Source organism: Saccostrea echinata, unplaced genomic scaffold (genome assembly GCF_033153115.1).
Source record: "Saccostrea echinata isolate AGI-Se365-2 ecotype Australia unplaced genomic scaffold, CSIRO_AGI_Sech_v1 ptg000033l, whole genome shotgun sequence".
Classification (NCBI taxonomy): domain Eukaryota; kingdom Metazoa; phylum Mollusca; class Bivalvia; order Ostreida; family Ostreidae; genus Saccostrea; species Saccostrea echinata.
Window position 1 is genome coordinate 1,401,518 of NW_026889782.1, and position 19,871 is coordinate 1,421,388.

At 33.5% G+C, this 19,871-nt stretch overlaps 1 protein-coding gene across 4 annotated transcripts; it reads right to left on the bottom strand.

Annotated features, from left to right (window-relative positions):
- Positions 1-254: 254 nt before the first annotated feature.
- On the bottom strand, positions 255-19,607 carry LOC133198565 (twitchin-like). Of its 4 annotated transcripts, XR_009722495.1 has the most exons (11): positions 19,538-19,594; positions 14,135-14,351; positions 11,728-11,824; positions 10,070-10,175; positions 4,116-4,307; positions 3,819-3,932; positions 3,617-3,715; positions 3,323-3,519; positions 2,653-2,735; positions 2,426-2,560; positions 255-794 (listed from the first exon to the last, which is right to left on the bottom strand). XR_009722495.1 is itself a non-coding variant. In XM_061334640.1 (10 exons), exons 4-8 carry the CDS (start codon positions 4,131-4,133, stop codon positions 2,685-2,687), a joined length of 474 nt encoding a protein of 157 aa, XP_061190624.1. In that variant the 5' UTR covers positions 4,134-4,307; positions 10,070-10,175; positions 11,728-11,824; positions 19,538-19,607; the 3' UTR covers positions 255-794; positions 2,426-2,560; positions 2,653-2,684. The 4 variants fall into 4 exon arrangements, 2 of the variants coding, with proteins under 2 accessions (XP_061190624.1, XP_061190625.1); XR_009722494.1 differs by lacking the exon at positions 14,135-14,351 and having other exon boundaries at positions 19,538-19,607; XM_061334640.1 differs by lacking the exon at positions 14,135-14,351 and having other exon boundaries at positions 3,819-3,927; positions 19,538-19,607.
- Between the last annotated feature and the right edge of the window lie 264 nt (positions 19,608-19,871).

Here is a 19,871-nt window from a genome sequence, read left to right on the forward strand (position 1 = left end):
TGAGTTTAATTACTATTCATAATCTTCATATTTAATTTTATGCCTGCTAGTTTGCCTGCTAGATGTTCACCAGTGAAGGATTTTTTAAAACTTCAATTTACAGCCCATAGCAAGGGTTTCAAAAGTAGGGGGGACTTCAAAAAATATCTGACAAGCAAAAAAACAAACATTATTTACTGAACCGACCTTATTGCAACAAAAGGGGGGGGGGGGTAGGGGGGGGCAACGGCAACCAGGATATAAAGGATACTTTACTACAGCAAAATTCTATACTCAGAAAAAGTGGGGGGGGGGGGGCGTTCTATGGGTCTGTTGCAGTGTCAATATAAATAGGTAAACCTTGCATGAACAATGGGTCATGAGCGATAAATTTCACAAATTTTGGTTAAAAAATAATTACTTGCTTAAATTATGCAAACAGCTGTCTGCTACATGTCCACGAAAAAAAATTATAGGATATATTTTTTCAATATTCAGCTCCATCCTGAACCTATATGCAAAAATGAATCTCACAATTTTTTGTACTTAAAGAGCTATGGGCTTATATGATATGCATACCATCAATTGGCCTGCTGGCAAAACTTCTCACAAAAGAGACATGAATGTTTTTTATTATCATAGTTCCCAGATGATGTTTTTGGCCTCTAAAAAACTGGTCTTTCGCTTCTCTGACTGTGGTAAAACTTTGCTGACATCATCATGATCATCTTCACATTCACTGTCCTTTTCGCTGTCACTTGCAAGTGCAGCTTGTTTCTGCTGCATTTCAGATTTGAGAGGCTTACTGGGCATATCTGAAATTATTATATATGTACATGTATTGACAAAAGGGATTCATCTTTATTTTTATAGAGGAGGCCAATGGGCCACATGGCTCACCCATGTCACAATGGCCCTGCACATTTCCCCCCTATATATTCCTATGTAAAGCTTTGATTGCCTATTATGGCCTCATCTTACCCATTCAAACCTAATGAAGAGGTATGAAAGTTGTTTTTCCATACTTCAATCTGTTAGGCATGATTGAAACACTCTATTTAAGCTCCTTATGGAGATATTTATAATTTATAATGCTGGCTAATGAACATCATGTTAATGTGAATCAAAGGAAAGTAATTTATTTAAAATGAATTTTGTCAATTTATCAGACTGTGATCATGTCTGGAGAAAAAACAACTTATGGAATTAATCCTTAACTGTAATAAAGAAACAGTCATACTTAAAATTCAAGACAGAAATTCTGCCAGAATTTTAATTCACTTTAAACAATCTACATATTGTACAATGTAATACATAACACTTTATACAAGAGGCCCATGGTCCATGACACCTGAGCCCTTTTGCAAGAGAAAAGCAGAAATCAGTTCAGTATTGAAAAGTTTGAGTAATTATACTTATACAATTGGTGCCACCCTATGCCCTGTGGGTGATGATTTGAACAAACCTGAAACTACTTCTCCCATCCTACCCCTTGATGTTATGATTTGAATAAATTTGAATGTACACTACCTGAAAAATACTCCTGTATTAATATAACAAATCATGGCTTTGTTGTTCTTGAGAAGGCCTTTAAAGACATTTTCTATATAATTCCATGTAAAAGTCTTATGCCCCATTGTGTCCCCACCCTTCTGCCAGGGGACATTACTTGATAAAACTTCAAGCTACATTACCTGAGTATGCTTCTGTATTAATATGACTTGTCATGGCTTTGCTGCTCTGGAGAATAATTTTTCTGGCCCACTCAGACCTGTTTAACTTTTCTAACTGATGTCAGTATTCTAGAAGTTGTCAGTATTTTGAGCAGTTTGTCAGTAAAAATGCAACTCAGCTTATTAGACATTTTTATATGAAGAACCCCTTGTTATACAAATACTAAGCACTAACTACGCATGTCACCGTATGCTGTCTACTGTTGCTTACATATTTTACATTTGCCTTAATTATATTGTTTTTAGATCATTTTTGATAAGACCACTTCAATCAACAAGCTCCTTTATCAAACTGATTGGCAAATTTCGGGAACGACTCTGATTTTTTTCCGTCTTTAGGGAAAATCTGTATATTTTCAACGTGAATCTGTAGAGCACATTTTTACTTGAAGATTCATGGGAAATACTAAAAATCTGTACAAAGTAAACAATTCTGCCCATTGTTTCTGGAGAAGATTTTTTTAAAGATGCCATCAAATTTACACTTATTTTTGATTATATCCCCTTAAAATAGGGTGATGCCTTTCATGTGAACAAACTTGAATCCCCCACCCAAGAATACTTTGTGGCAAGTTTGGTTGAAATTGACGCAGTGGTTCTTGAGAAGGAGCTGAAAATTTGAAACAACAAAGACGCTGGAGATGGACAATGGACAAACTTTGATCAGAAAAGCTTACTTGAGCTTAAGAAAGTTCTGTTTTCAGCTTTATTACCAAGATCATTAATGGTATCTTCATCACAGCTTTTTTCATTGCTTGAAGGATGGTATGATTCATCATCATTACCATCATCATACTCGTCTGCTTCATCACTTAAAAGTGGCCCTGTATCATATCCTATTTAAAACTCTAAAAAAGAAATTATCATTTTAAGACTGTTCATTTTTATGGGGTTAACTTTTAATTTGTAACATCCAAACAACATCATAAATATAGATTACCATTCTCATTGACAACATCATGACTGCTGCTTTCATTTACAATGATTGGTGTGATTCCTCATCCTGCTCAATTGCAAAAGACTCTGTCAAAACATTCAAATTAGATGTTAAATTGGAAAATAACACTTTTCTTAAAAAGTAAGATTCAAATTTATGAATACAATAGGGGTTATCTATTTTTTTTTGCCTTTACTATGCATGCAAAGAAGAGTCCCATGGGCTACAACATTTCCCATGTAACTTAAAAGAAGCTTTTCTTAATGTTTATAAAGTTTTTTTCTCCTTAATTTTCCCATGCAAAATTGTGAACTCATATTATGACCCTATCCTAACTCTAAAGGGTCTCTGAACCCCCCCCCCCCCCCCGTTGGTCCAGTTGTTCTTAAGAGGATTCGTAAAGATTTTAACCAGTACATAAATGTATGTATATATTTCAAGGTAAATCTTTGATTCCCTATTGTGGCCCCATCTACCTCAAAGGCCATTTTTTGAACAATTTGAAATCTTTATTACATCAGGAAGCTTTCACATAAATTTCAGCTCCTGACCAGTAAAGTGAGAATATTATGGGCTTTGAGAAGAAAATACACATTATGGTTTAATTTGACCTCCAAATCTTTATTCTAGTGCCATAATAATGTACGATACATTTATTAACTTGACAACATACCAATCTTCTCCTGGATTTTGTATGCTGGTGAGCACAGACTGGGCTCACATTTTCCAGCAAAGTTAACAGCTGTAACTCTAAACTCCCACTCTGAGTCCTAAGGAAGATCGGTGACAGTAAAGAGGGGTCAGTGCAGGGGTACTCATTACACTTACACCACATCTCTGCTCCCTTAAACCTCTCTTCCACAAGGTAGTCTACAAAGATAATCAATATTATCAACTGCTACAGTGTTTATGTGGTTTTGAACAGAGATCAACATTTCCCTTTTTTATTCTACTTTTAAATTAGTACCTGTAATTTTACAGCCACCATTATGTTTAGGTGGTTCCCATTTCAGATATGTTATAGAATTGTTGACAGCCTCTGGTACACCAGGTGGCAAAACCTTGGCTAAAATAAAAGTTTAAAAATGTGAAAGAAAAAATAATTGAAATTAAAGTACAATATGGTAATTGTTTTTTAAAATGTTATAATTTTTTTCAAATATACTTACTGTATTTGGGCTTGGGAGTTATGGGACCAATCACATCACTAGACTCACTAAAACCTTCAAGATTCTTGGCCTGTATGTGGAAGTTGTATTCCTTGTCCTTTTTTAATCCCTACACTGATGAAAAAATTCTCAAATTCAAGTTTTGTAAACAAAACAAATTTCAAGAATCACTTTTGTAAAACATCTTTTCACAGTTTTCAGCCATAACATACTAATTACATGCAACAAAAGGACATGTAAATCCACTTACTAGTTTATAAGAAAGATACATGTGTCAACAAGTAATCAGTTACTCACCCTCATAAACACACTCATCTACTGGGTAGTCATTAGCCTGCCTCCAGTGGTGGGGTCTTCGTATTCTATGACATATCCTATAATCTTCTTAAAACCATCTGATTCATTTCTTGGTTTGGTCCAAGAGAGAGAGAGTGACAAAATCTTCATCAATGTCGAAAACACTTGGATGTCCAGGAGGATCACAACAAGCTAAGGGAAACATTTAATATTTTCAAAATTTTTCAACCCAGTTCATCATGCAAGCACAAAGACATTCTTTTAATTGTATACACCAATCAATGCTCTAATCTCAACATATCCCTTCATATTGAAACGAAGTCTTAAAGTTTGGAATTCATTTGATATCTAACAATTCATGTTCAACAAAATTATCACTTCACTTCAGCTTAGCTTCAGGGGAGAGATCAAAATTCATACACTTCTACAAAAACTAATCAATCACCTGAAAATGAATTTCTTTGGCTACCACTTAAATATTTAGATGACTTGCAAAATAAAGTGGACAGACAGGACAGTATATATATAGGTTGAACAAATAGGGATATACTAAAATACTTAACTAAATGTGCATTCTCAACCAAATTTGTGCACAGTGCACTATTTAAAGAATTTCCATACAAAGTAGTCAAAATACCAATCCCAAAGATTTTGAACTTAGCATTTTACAATTTTTTTCTCATAAAAATAGATGAATTCAAAATTTGATGAAAAATATTAATGCTCTCAAACTAGGAATAATTAACATTTTTGGTGGAATGGCTCTGTTCAATGGTACCAGTTATGGAAGAAAAAAAATGCTGCTGTTTGTTCTTTATCACAAAATACATTGTATTTAAAAAAAAGTTCCATTTCTTTTTTATTTTAAACATTTTTTCCTTTATATTCCCACAAAAAACTTTAATCCACTATTGTTGTGCCACTCTACAGGTACCTCTAGGAACCATGATTGGGAAAAAAATTGTACAGCACTTTCTGAGGATAACAGCTAGGACATTAATATGACTAATCAATGTCCTGTTGTGACATACATTCCAATGAAAAACTTCAATCCCTCATTGTAGCCCTATCCTACCCCACTGTAGATGCACTTCATTTATTTATTTTTAATTACAAAAAGAAAATTGAACAAACTACCATGTTATGACTGCATCTTATTACGACATTTTTTTTATATGTTGATGTAAAAAAAAATACTGATTCCATACTGGTTCCACCTACCCCATTAAGTCAGATTTGAACATGCAAACTTGAATCTATACCATGTCAGGACACTTCCACATAAGTTTCAATGGTTTATAAAAAGGAGATTTTTATATGAATCAAATTTTCACTGTTTCATAGCTATTTCTCCTTGAAAAGTTGGTCACCTTTCATTTAAACAAATTAAAATTGCCAAGTGGTTCTCCAGAAGAAGTAAAATGCTCCTGAGCTTTTGAGCAGATTTTTGTCTTAACCTGTATTTCCACTTTTGCATAATGTTTTAGTTCTTACAATAAATTTGGATTCTACAATACCAATTAAAATATATTCAGTTAAAACTCCATACCAAAAGCATTAAGTGAGGAACTACTGTATGTGTACTTAAAAAAGCAGGCTTCATATTTTAGGGGGCCCTTGGCGCAGACAACAATGCACTAATTCATGATTACCACTAAGAAATCATTTATAAATACAATATACGGTACAGACATTTATAGCGCTAATTCATAATGTCGCCAACACCTCAAAACCCAGTGATTTCGCTAAATTTTGAATACGCCAATTTATGTACACGTACAGTATATTTTGTGGTGGAAGGTTTTTTAGAAGAAAATGATCATTTCTTTCTCAATCAAAGTATTTAAAGTATGTTAAGTTTGGATTCCTATTTTTCCATGCAGCCTACACACAGAGTTATTCTGAGCCATGAATTGTTTTATGCTGGTCCTAAATTATATATCAAATAAAATATCATGAATTCTATCATTATATTTGATAAGTATAGCAAATATATTGTGAAAATCCAGAAAAAATAGCCGTAATTTAAATTAAGCTTAAAATTAGCACTATTTTGGTAATATCTAAAAATTAACATCACAGACCCCCACTTTTAATTTTCTTTTCTGAATATATAAAATACTTTTAACCATTCTTCTTAAATTCAGTAAAATGTCATTATTATTGCTTGTTAAATTTTTTAATGCCAGAAAAATATTTTCTGAGTGCAAAAAGGTCAAATAATTGAACTTGCGAAGTAATTTGAAAATTTTTTGTTGTCACAAATTTTAATACACCTATTCAAGGTGAAATAAGACTGCGTTTGTTCCCATAATTTATTTGAAAAAAATATTGGAGGAAAAACTTTAAAAATTGATTTATGTGTAAGACGTATTTACAGTGCAAAAAAGTCAAACTAAATGCTCAATAGCGCAAAGAGAAGCACATTAACCCCCATTTTTTGTTTTGATTTTTAATTAAGCTAGGTGTGTAGATTCTAAAAAACTACTTGATAAAAGATTCTCATTACTTTTGAATTTAAAATTTCAAAATTATGCTTTGTAAAGTAGAAATCTGGTGTCTGATTATAATCGATAACATTGAAACAGAAGCTGATTCCAAACATTGATCAAAAATGAAAATAAACCAATGCAAGGAAACTCACAACATCTGTGTGATAAATGTATACAGACAGGGAAACTCACTACATTTCGGTAAATAATGCACTCTGGCAAAGAAACTCACTATATGTGTGTAAATAATATACTCTGGCAAGGAAACTCACTACATGTGTGTTAATAATGTACTCTGGCATGGAGACTCACTACATGTGTGTAAATAATGTACTCTGGCAAGGAAACTAACTACATGTGTGCAAATATTGTACACTGGCAAGGAAACTCACTACATGTGTGTGATAATTTTAAACAGACAAGGAAACTCACTACGTGTGTGTTAATAATATACTCTGGCAAGGAAACTCACTACATATGTGTAAATAATGTACTCTGGCAAGGAAACTCACTACATGAGTGTAAATAATTTACCCTGGCAAGGAAACTCACTACATGTGTGCAAATAATGTACTTTGGCAAGGAAATTCACTACATTTGTGTAAATAATGTACTCTGGCAAGGAAACTCACTACATGTGTGTGATCATTTTAAACAGACAAGGAAACTCACTACATGTGTGTAAATAATATACTCTGGCAAGGAAACTCACTACATATGTGTAAATAATGTACTCTAGCTGGCAAGGAAACTCACTACATGCAGTCTTCGACAAATTCCAGGAGTCCGAAGCCTGGGACCTGGTAAAATTGGAAGCGGGCATGTGGAAATTGCATACTTACAAGCCCGAAAAGCATGTAAATTCTGAGGCCTAAGCCTCCGTATTATCAACTTAAATAATACCAATAACATTAAATGTACTTAAAAGTCTGATTTTTCATCTAAAGTGGAGCACCAAATAAAATATTAACGATAGTTTATTCTACAGCAATTTCCAAAGAACTCTTTTGCAAAGGAGACACAAAAAGTATACGCATTGAAAACAATACGTGACTTCCAAGGAACTCTTTTGCAAAGGAGACACAAAAAGTATACAGGTTGAAAACAATATTAATGGCGAGACAATAGATCTATAGAAATGGATTTCAGATCATTTCCTTGGCATGAAAAGGCAGATAAGAATAAAATTACTTGATAAAATTCTGGGCATGTAAATATTTGTTCGGGCTAGCAGTGGTTAAACCTGCCCGAAGGGCATGTCCTGAAAAAAAGATTGTACATGTGTGTGTAAATAATATACTCTGGGAAGGAAAATCACTATGGTGCAATTACTGTCCTCTGACACGGAAATTCACTACATCTGCGTGATAAATTTTAAAGTTAAAGATAGAAACTCAAAACGTTGACACAAATACTGAGGTATGTGACTAATGCAGAGATTATTAGATACTGTACGTGGCATGAAAAAAATTGCTGGCTTCACATCAATGTTGCTATGGAATGAAGGAATCAAAATAATCATCCCAAATTAAACATACATGTATTAGACCATTAGAGAGAATCTAGGTATGTCACTCCAGTTTGTTTACTTTGTACCCCACTGGTTTTTCTGAGTTGAAATCATGTTTTTATTTCAAAATGAAATGCCATTTCACATTCTTTGGACATATAATTCAGTCTGTCTTTAATTTGATGAAGCTTTTAAATTGGATTTGCATCTCATAAGAATACTACAATTTATTCTCAAATACAAATCAATCAGTGTTTTGGAAAATCCTTAAGTAAAAGCAAAAGGCCACTCAATCTCATTCATAACAGTATGTCACTTCTTTTCATATCCATGCTCAATACATTTCACTCTGATTCTTATTCTTCATAATTTCAATACTTTGCTGATGCTTTATTGTGTTAGCTATGTATACCAGTTCTTCTTACTTTTATATTAATTCCAGTTCTTAACTACTGTAACATTATTTTTAAATTTGCAAATTAAATCTCTGTTACAAATATCAATTTAAATATTTTTGTTGTAGACAACCAAGAATTCAAGTAATGTGAGAAAAACAAAATGCCAGTAATATGTCTTCAATTATGTGATAAAAATGACTCTGGCCATCCGAACCGAGCAGCATCCAATCTTATAATTATGTGTTGATACTAGTGCTGTCAAATCGGACAATTTTTAGTAACTTTTCCAATTAAGTAAACGGTTACACGGATGGATTTTTTTTAGATAATATATGTAACGTCATTACAATTTCCATGTTTAACATTTAGATACTGGCCAATATCAAATGCAAATGCACTGTAGATGCATTTCATTTATTTATTTTTAATTATAAAAAGACAAAATAAAGCTTCTAAATGAATTTGTTCTTGAATATCCTGTAATAGTTGGCAATTTTTGCGGATGTCCTAAATATAATGTTACTTTAGTTTCGTTTCTGTGTATGTTAATTTCATTTTACATATTTTACACCTTTCAGATTTAAATTCTTTTAAAACATTTCGGAATCTATGCTTTTGATGGCTGTGGAGGCATCTTGTTTAAAATTAATCCTGTACTGCGGACTAGCACAGTATAAGTGAGTTAATTATAATTAACCCAGGTTTTCTACATTGTATTCCGCTTGGCAATCAAAGCCATCAATTAGATAAACTGTGAAAACTAAGTGTTATCAAAACAAATCGGTCATGTTTGTGAAACGCTAGATCAAGTCTAACGTTAAATAACGGTAAATAAAACGGTAGAGGTGTACATTCATTTCTGAACAAAATAACATTTCTTTTCTACTTTTGTCTATATATCCGAGTAGCTGAGTAGCAGTTTTACTATCTGATACTCGCATTGTTCGCCGATTAACCGGTTAACCAGGTACTCGTTGACAACACTAGTAGATATGGTTAAAATGGCATCACACAAATTAAAGATAAATTAATTATTCAAACAACAGGGAATAATACAGTAAAACATGCTTACAATAGCAAAGAGCTGGGGACCAAAATATTTAATTCTTTATAAACATAAACTTTCCATTTACAACACTTTTAAATCTATGGGGAAGGAAATCACTTCAATGTAAGCATATAAATTCATTTTAAGCATGTTTGCTATAACAATGTTCTGGCTGATTGATTTGAAAATTTTATAAATGGTTCTTCAATGATGTGCACAATTTAGGAGACACTGCAACAAGTGGAAGCTAGACCACTGCTCCTTGATGAAAATATATCCTTGTTCATAACCTTATTATAAATCTAGCTTAATAGTCAGACTGGGTGAAGCCTATCTTTATGAAGTATTGATACTGATGGTGGCATTACATAAAAAAAATAGTTTGTGTCCAAAAACATGTGAATAAACATGATAAATATTAAATCCCTCTTTATGACATTATCATGAAATTAGCTTAACAGCAGACTGGGTAGTGCAACTTGTATAATTATATTTATATATATTACCTGAATTAATCTCATCATCATCATCACTGTCAAATGAATTTCCCATGGAATTCCCGACTAAAAGGGTCCGATTCCACTTCCACATCCGAGCTAGCCGTTTGGATGTCTAAAACATCAAAGCATTTAGATTCAACATCACCTTTTAAAAATTAAAACTGTCTTCAAACAAGAGGCCCATGGGCCATGATGCTCACTTTAGTCAAATAGGTTCAATAAAAGACTTACTTATAGACACAAAATATTACAAAAAAATTTATCAATTCAGATTCTGAGATCTTATTTTCCAGGTATAAGTCTTCTGCTAAATGTGTCTTTGTGTGACATCATATTGTAACTAGGGGATTACTCTAGAATCAGTCCCAGTATTTCCAATTTGTTTAAACATCATTTATGTTAAAAATTATACAAAAAATATTTTTTGGAAAAAATATACAAACTTAAATTTAAATACAGATCAATCTGGACTTTAACTTTTTTGCACAAAACTATAAATTAAAGGACTTATTGCATGTTTCTAAATTATTTGAAATTAAAAGCGTAAAACGTTCCTTATGACCACAGTTTATAAATTTTGTGTTTTTACTGCGGATAAATCGCGGTAATTAATCAATTATTGACTCAAATGAAAACCTCTGATTTAAAAATCTAAGTTAATTAGATAGCAATCACGTGACCCTGTGACGTCAAAGGCGACAATGGCTGATCAGCTCCACATTAATCTTACGAAAATATACGCGATACAACCTGAATTTTCTGCGTTGTGGACGACCAAATCCTTATTTTATCCATATGAAATTGAATATCCAACCTTATATGTTAGAACTGTCAGCAAGAAAAAATCTGAAAAATCTGTAAACATTGTAAAAATAGCAGCGACGATAGCGAAGGAAACGCGGCGAAGACGAAGAAACTCGCCATCAGAATACGATTTGATTTGTCATCTTATCACATGTATTTACTTATTTGATTCACAAATTTAACATTATATAACTTTGTTGTTTTTCGTTTTTAACATAATATTAATTTATGCAAGTCCTCATACGTTTTTTAATGGCGATCTTGAAAAATAATTTCTCGATCACGAAACATTGCCGTAATCAGAGCTTTTGTAACCACCCGACACCATCAGAGCTATAGATTCTAAATGTTTGGAATCAAAAAAAACGAAAATATCTCAAAAGTCTTATACCTTAGAACTAGTTCATGTTTCTATAGTAAATGAAAAGCACGTTAGGAATTAATTTTTTCAGCATTTTTCGTAATTAAGCTGCATTTGTCGTTGATAACTCCGTAAATAGTGTGCATATTCTCATCTCTCTATCACTGAATTGTCGCCTATGACGTCAGAGCAGTATTCCGCCGAAATCGGGCTGAAATATGTATATTGCCGTATTTGAATTTCAACTCCCAATATCTATTAAAATATGCTTTCAACAACGTTTATTGTATTCAGTATTTTAATAAACAAGGTTGTAGATAATATTTTTCATAAAATTACGATTTTTGAAAGATCATGCAATAAGTCCTTTAAGAGCATATAAAATTATAATCATGTAATGAAAAAATATGAAATTCAAGCAATATTATTCTTTCTACATCCATCCACTTTACAAAACAAAACCACAGATGTTGAGAGTAAATTAATAATATAAACTTACTTTTATAGTCTGATATAAATTTGATCTCAAAACCTTTTTGGTCAAAGCCAGCCTGGCAGTAAAAATCTGCTTCTGATGAAGGTGACATTCGTCTTCTCTGAAAACAGATGTGATCAGGGAATACATAAGCTTTAATTAATAACATACTATATAAATGGTGCCTGTTTTGGAGGATAACAAATGAAATTGACACCCTTTTGAAAACCATTGTTAACCTTTTGTTTTGTCATTGAAATGATCCCTCCTGAAATATTTTATCGACCAAATATTAGAAGATTTTTTTTAAATTTTAATCAATTCTTTGCCTGTAATTAAATGACCACCAAAACTTGTGTTCAATCTAAGGGAAAACAAGTTTCTTGGTTGACTAGTGATACTTTTTACAAAAAAGTTAACTGTTTATTGAGTTTTTTTTTATCAACATATAAACATAGGTAATCAAAGATTACAAAGCTCAATGAATGGTACATGTGTATCTATAAGTAAGGTAAATCTTGTACCAATATTGTGTGAGATCAATTATCAATGCAAGTTTGGTTAAAGTAGGATTTATAGTTGCATGGGAATAGACCTGCTCCAAAAACTTTAAACTTAAACTGTTTACTCATAAAGAAAATGTAGATCAGTTCCAGCATCCATAGCATGTCTGGTAGTGTCCATCCCTAGTTTCATCATCCAGGCAAGTTTAGTCATAACATGTCATAAAGTGATAGAGCTACTCCAAAGACATTACTCTGGTCACATATCTGAAAAATGTAGGTCAGATTCAGCATCAAAAGCAAGTCTTCTTGTGTCCACCTTTAGATACATCATTCCATGCTAGTTTGGTTCTGGTAAGGCTAATAATTACTCATCTGGAAAATAAAGGTTAGATCCAGCATCCAAAGCAAGTCTGGTAGTGTCCATCCCTAGGTGCATCCTCCATGCAACTTTGGTCCAGGTAGGGCTTAGTTACTTGGAAATGCATTGACTTGCTCCAAAACCTTTAACCTGGTCACTCATCTAGAAAAATTTAGGTCAGATCCAGTATCTGAAGCAAGTCTAGTATTGTCCATCCCTAGATGCATCATCCATGTAAGTTGGGTCCAGGTACAGCTTATAGTTACCTGGGAATGGACTTGCTCCTAAAACTTTAACCAGGATGCCGACACAAACGAAAATCAATAATTATGATTTGCCATCTAAATCACATGTTCTATTTCAAGTGTGATTTACAACATTTTCATAATTTTATTCGGTAAACAAATAAAAAAATTTACAAATTCATTTTTAATGGACCCAAATTATAGCTTGTATAGCCACTGTATTAGTGTAAAACGTGCACTGCGCCATTTGGCTGGCCCCACAAAATGCAAGAAAGCCTGATTTCCTAGTTTGTAAGTTCATTGCAGTCTGCACTCTTGGTATTCGTCATCGAAATTAAATGATATCCATGATGTATCATATAACAAGAGACCCAAGGGCCTTAACGGTCACGTGAGTATAAAACAACAATCCATAGAGGATCCATAGAGTATAAAATAAACTGATAGAAGAACCTTAATTTGTTGCCCAAAAACAAGAAAAATAGGATGATCATGATCATCGAAATAATTAGTCTAATATTCAGTAACAACTCATAAATTAAGTTCTAATCTATCCCCCATTTAGATTTTTTTTCCTATAAGTTTTATTTTCTAATATGGCCCCACCCTACCCCCGAGGGTCATAATTTGAATAATCTTGAATCTACACTACTGTAAAACACTTTTTATTCACAAGAACTTTATTTTTGCGTAATTACGTGAGACAGTGTGCTCGTGAAAATTTCATTCTCGCTTATAAAAGTATTCCTAAAGATTATATACAGCAAACACATTTCGTGAATATTCTGTCTCGCTAATAAGGAGTCAGTGACTATCTCGCGAAAATGAAGTGTCCCGAAAATTTAGTGATCTACAGCACCTGAAGATGTTTCTGTATTAAAATGACTAATCATGGCTTTTTTGTTCTTGAGAAGAAAATTTTTAAATGGTCTTTCCTATATATTCCTAACTAAAACTTTGATCACCTGTTGTGTCCCCTCCCTACCCCAGGGGGTCATGATTTGAACAAATTTGAATTTACATTACCCCAAGGATGCTTCCATATAAATAAGACAAATCATGGCTTTGCTATTCTTGAGAAGAAGATTGTTAAAGATTTTTCCTATGTATTCATATGTAAATCTTTGATCATAAATTGTGGCCCCACTCTATATTACCTGAGGATGCTTCCATGTAAATATAACCAATCATGGCTTTGCTGTTCTTGAGAAAATAATTTTTTCAAGATTTTTCCTACGTATTCCAATGTAAAAATTTCATTGTTCATTATGGCCCCACCCTCCCCTGGGATCATGATTTTAAGAAATTTGAATCTACACTACCTGAAGATGTTTCTACATCAGTTTCATCTTTCTTGGCCCAGTGGTTCTGGAGAAGATTTTTCCAATGTATTCCCATGTAAAACTTTGATCTCCCATTGTGACCCGCCCTGCCCCGGGCAGGGGTGTGCAATTACCATCGCCCAACGCCCAGAGCTACCAATTTTAGAGGTTGGGCTATCATAAATCTATACTGCATTAGCCTGTCGGGCTAGTAAATCTGAAATGAAAGTATACGTATATTTACATCGACTGAATTGATGTACGAATTTACTTTGTTGTAAAATCATAATCTTTAATTCTTTTCAACATATATGTATTGTGTGTTGCTATCGCCAGTCGTTTCAGTGACAATTATATTTGATAAAAATAGGGAGAAGTACCTGACAATAACATAGCGCAAACCATTATTTGTTTTATTTATTTCAACTTAAATGTTTTGTTTTTTTTTACCTTTTTGTTATACTTATACAAGTATTGTTTTCGGTAGTTAATGGGCTAGTGATGATTGTCAACCTCGAGCTAGTAACTTTGTTACTTCCACTAGCCCAGGCTAGTAACTAATTTTTGTAATTGCACACCCCTGCCCAGGGGTCATGATTTGAACAAACTTGAATCTACACTACCTGAGGATGTTTCCACATAAGTTTTATCTTTCTTGGCCCAGTGGTTCTGGAGAAGAAGATTTTTAAAGATTTTTCCTATGTATTCCTATAATGTAAAACTTTGATCGTCCATTGTGGCCCCACCCTACCCCTGGGGGTTATGATTTTAACAAACTTGAGTCTACACTACCTGAGGATGTTTCCACATAAGTTTCATCTTACCTGGTCCAGTGGTTCTTGAGAAGAAGATTTTTAAAAGATACCATTAATTTTTCACTGATTCTTAGTTATCTCCCCTTGGAAGATGGTGTGGCCCTTCATTTGAACAAACTTGAATTACCTTTACCCAAGGATACTTTGTGGCAAGTTTGGTTGAAATTGGCCCGGTAGTTCTTGAGAAGAAGTTGAAAATGTAAAAAGTTTACGCAAGACGCACACCCGCACGACAACGGATGAAAACAGATACATGTAGCAATAGGTCACCTGAGTGACTCAGGTGACCTAATAAAATCAGAGCCACCAATCAACATATTGACATCCACTGGCAAAGCAACAAACTTTTCCTCTGATGTGGTTCCTAACTCCAAAATATCAAGTCATTTTGCATGGCTGCACCACAGATTTATGAAATTGATGCGCATGGAAAATATTACCTTAGGCCATTCCAAGTTTTTTCTATGTTTAGCGTCCACCCATCTTTCAAATACCTCCCTACCTATTCGCAAAAAACACACAAACCAAAAAGTAAAACACAAGTCATTATAGTCATAAAAATGATGTCATTCAAAGGATATGATTCCATTAATCTATTTTTCTCATGGAAATATTTATTCTTCAGCAAAATCAAGGTACTAAATGCTTAAAATATTCCAAATATGGCATATTATAGACAAATACTTAGAGAAATTGACAGAATTCAGTGATTTGGACCAGAATAAACAATTTCAGGACTCCTGATTTTGTTCGTTTGTTTTTTGTTTTTTTTTTTTGATAAGGGATGTCGAAAAACCAAGGCACATGCGGACGCTAAACATAGAAAAAACTTGGAATGGCCTTACATGTACAATGAAATACCATACTAATAAATTCTAATTAATTATCTAGGCTCGCTCTTTGATCTCTAAAAGTTGGCATTAAAAACGATTTTGGTTTAAATATATTTTATTCTAAATACTTGCTGTAATAGATGACAAATCTCAATGAAGTTCTAAAAACAGAAAATTAATTTCCACATATCTGTTATCAAGGTGGCAGGGGATAATTTTTCTTTTCAATGCCAAACATGTGCCGAGGGGGTAGGCATATGCATGAGGTCAATAAAAACAGATAGTTTAGGGCAGTTTCTTGGGTGCTAATTAATTGCACTTCATATATCTAAAGCTCAAAAAATGTGTCAACATATAACATGTAACCTACATATTAAAGTGCACATGTACTGAAAATGCACTTGGAGGTCTCCAAAGATTTTGGCTTGTTTTTCCAAGATTTGGGCCACTGTCGCACCTATACAGCCAATCCCATTCCCGATCGAGCAGGATAAAACACCCAGTATTCTGTAGAACAATGCATGCCCTAATGAAAATTCACCAATTGATCTGGGGCCATTCACCTTCCCTCTGAGATGCACACCACTGCTTTTCAGCTGAATTTCCTCTGCGACTGACCAAATGTCTTGCATTTACAACTCTATATATGCTAAGCATCATAGTGACACCTACATTATGCACATCATTTTTCTCAGCAAGCTCTGCTACACTGCACATGTACATGTATCCCATAATTATTCTATTCATTTTTCTACATAAAATATCACATCAATCATGGGATACCTCAGTTTTTATAGAAATTTGACAGCTCGTACTATAGTATGAAACTATCCCCTGCCACCCAATGTCATATGGCCGTAGTCAAGTCGTACCCAAGGCAATTCAAATCTTAACATGTTAACATACAAACATATATGGTTTTGAGTTGACACAGATAAATGCTGTTTTTATTCTCACGGATCAAAAAGTTCCTTGATAAAATGGTTTGCTTAACGGATAAAAGTTATGTAATTGATCCTAAAAGTTTCCTTTTATTATATTTTGCTAGTTGTAAAGGGGTATATAATAAATTTATCATTATAACAGTAACTTGATCCTGAGACCCGTATCACGTCTCGTTGACAGGCACGGATCATCAGATCAAACTCGACACTTCGCGTCTCATTTGATCTGATGATCCGTGCATGTCAACTTGACATGATACGGCTCTTCGGATCAAGTTACTATTATAATTATATATATATACTGACCTCTGTTCTTCTTTCAGAAAATATCATAGGCTCAATTTCATTGAGTCAATAATTTGGAATATCCCATAATTATCTCTTAATTTGAATCACTTAAACATGTTAAATCAACACATGCCCCTGATCGGCCAAGAATTGCAAAATTTGGTGGTAATTTGCTTTACATTTTTATTATTTTACAACGTATTCTTTAAAATTTATTAAATATCCATTCCAATAAACAAAAAGAACAGATTACATTTATCAGAAAACAAATTTTTTACTGAGAATAAACATAGTTTGAAAAACTTGTAGTGTTGTGTGTGACGTTTTGGGCGAATAAACATGGTACTGAAGGAGATGCCTATCCCGTTAGGCATAGAATGCATAGAATAATGATTATACGTTAAAAAAGTGTGTTATAAAATTTGCATTGTCTGTTTATGATATGGAATACAACAGATCTAGGGCCTATAAGTCAAAAAATTTATTTGTTTATTCATTTGAAAATTTTGTTACAATTCAATTCCAGGAAATGCAGACTTGGCTCTTCTTTATAGTAAAATTCTGCGCCAGATTTTCATTTTGCTCAGTAAAAGTTACCTTCAATTATAATGCCCTGTTCACACAGAGAGTTTAATTCGAATAAAACATAAGTTACTGCGAATTAAATTTGAACCGCGTTCACACAGGGAATTTAATGCAAATTAGTTTAATTCAAATTAATTAACTGCACATTAAATTACTTCGCATTAGCTCCGTATGAACGCTAAGCGAAGCTAATTCGAATTAAATTTTGACGCATGCGTAATGGCACAATTAAGTCACATGCCACATGTCTGTGGACAGATATGGATACTTATGCTATTTTTTAGTGGAAAACAAAGAAAAATTATGTTAATCACTGAAATGTGCATTGACACTATGACAGAATGTAATATGGGTTTGCTGCGCATAAGGTGATGTAATTTGAAAATGACGTCATAATAGCCTTACTGAATAGCCTTACTGTAGAAATAAAATTTTAATTCCCATTAGTTTACTTCGCATTAGCTGCCGTGTGAACACAATTTAAATCGCATTATTTTAATTCACATTATTTACTTCGCATTTATTTACTGTGAATTAAACTCTCCGTGTGAACAGGGCATAACAATTTAATGCATGTTACTGTCAATCAAAAATTGTTTTAATCAGTAAATCATTATGCAAAAACTTACATGACTTGCAGAAGTCAGCATAAACAACTTCACTAGTGAATCAAGATCCCATTCAAAAAACATTGGTAATGTAATGCAATATCATGCACTCAAGTGTATAATATATAATTTTCTTATCGGTAAAATAAAACAATTGATACCCCATATGAGTTCCACATGGTGAAAAGAAGGACCCTTGACATGACCGACTTGCTAACCAGACCTGACCTCGGCCACTATGTGGCCTTGGTCAGGTTAATTAGAATAATCTAACTGTGTCTTGGGACAGGCCCTCACTACAGTTAGAATGCCTCCCCTATACCAGTAATATAGCAGAAAATTGCAGAATCGCTCCAAAATGATTTTGGAGAAAATTAATGAAGTTGCATTGAAAATAACAGTCAAATTAATCATAACAAACCTTTTTGAGACTGTAAATACCTTTCATCTAAAAATTTAATCCATATAATGGAAGAATTCAACACTTTTTCACCAACATTTTTTACTCGTTTCAAATTTACACACCATGTTGACACTCAGAACTCTCAGGATTTTTCATAGTAAATGCACTAAGTTAGAGTTATCTCCCGTATTTTCTTTGCTACATAGACAATACACGGAATGCATTCTATCGTTAAACAGGGTCCGTAGGACATTTATCATTTTAACGATAGAACATTCTATCTATGGTCAGGTCAGTTCACCTCGTAGACCAAGTCTTGGGTCCGTATTTCACCATGTTGACATCAAAAGGGGTAATAAGTTGTTAATATTGTTAAGTTACGAGTTGTCATCAATTTATATAGGGGAGTCAGCTTGTAACAATTCTCCTGGTTACGAATTTTGTCGTTTCATTAATATGAGTTGACCTATTGGGTTTGATCTGATCTACTCAACATGCTAGAGGTTCACGGCGATATACTTTTGACTTGGCGCTCCGAGGTATATAAGGAGCGTAGGGATGTTTAACCGAGGCTCTTACTTGTAGGAGAAGATCTGACCTAGATACGATCATACGAGTTGACCAAAAACCCTTAAACAGACACTGTAACTTTTCTGTGTTTCCCAATCCCAAACAAGGATAGACTGTAATGCAGGCCCAACTGTGTTCATTGTACATGTATAAAAAATGAATAAAACGGGCACTATAAAGATTATCGTTCCGAAAAATTGACACATACAGCTGACCTAGTTCGAATTTTCTCAACTAAGTGACAACTTTCCAAAGTTCACAGTACTACATACGATGAACTTCAAGCATCTTCTAAATTTCCATCTTCAAAAAGTAACAAGAGAAGATTTTTATACTTTAAAGCTTACAAATACTTACAAAACTGTCTTTCATACGCAATGCAGTCTCGGTGATCAGTTCATGTTCATGTTGCATGTTGTAGGGTGTTACTGGTTCTTGTGAACTTCCGGTAACCAGCACATTTCTGAAAAATGAAAATCTTGTAATATGCAGGCAATATTTATGACTTTTAGAGTGGGACAGTTGCAAAGTATGATGGCTAAGGTACTTATTTTGGCCATTTTAGGGTGGGACAAGTCATTTTAACAACAAAAGACCCTTCATACATAATCTATATAACTCAGTGACTGTAGGGCAGTGGCGGATCCAGAAGGGTGTCTAAAGATTAAGGGCCTGGGACACAAATTATAAA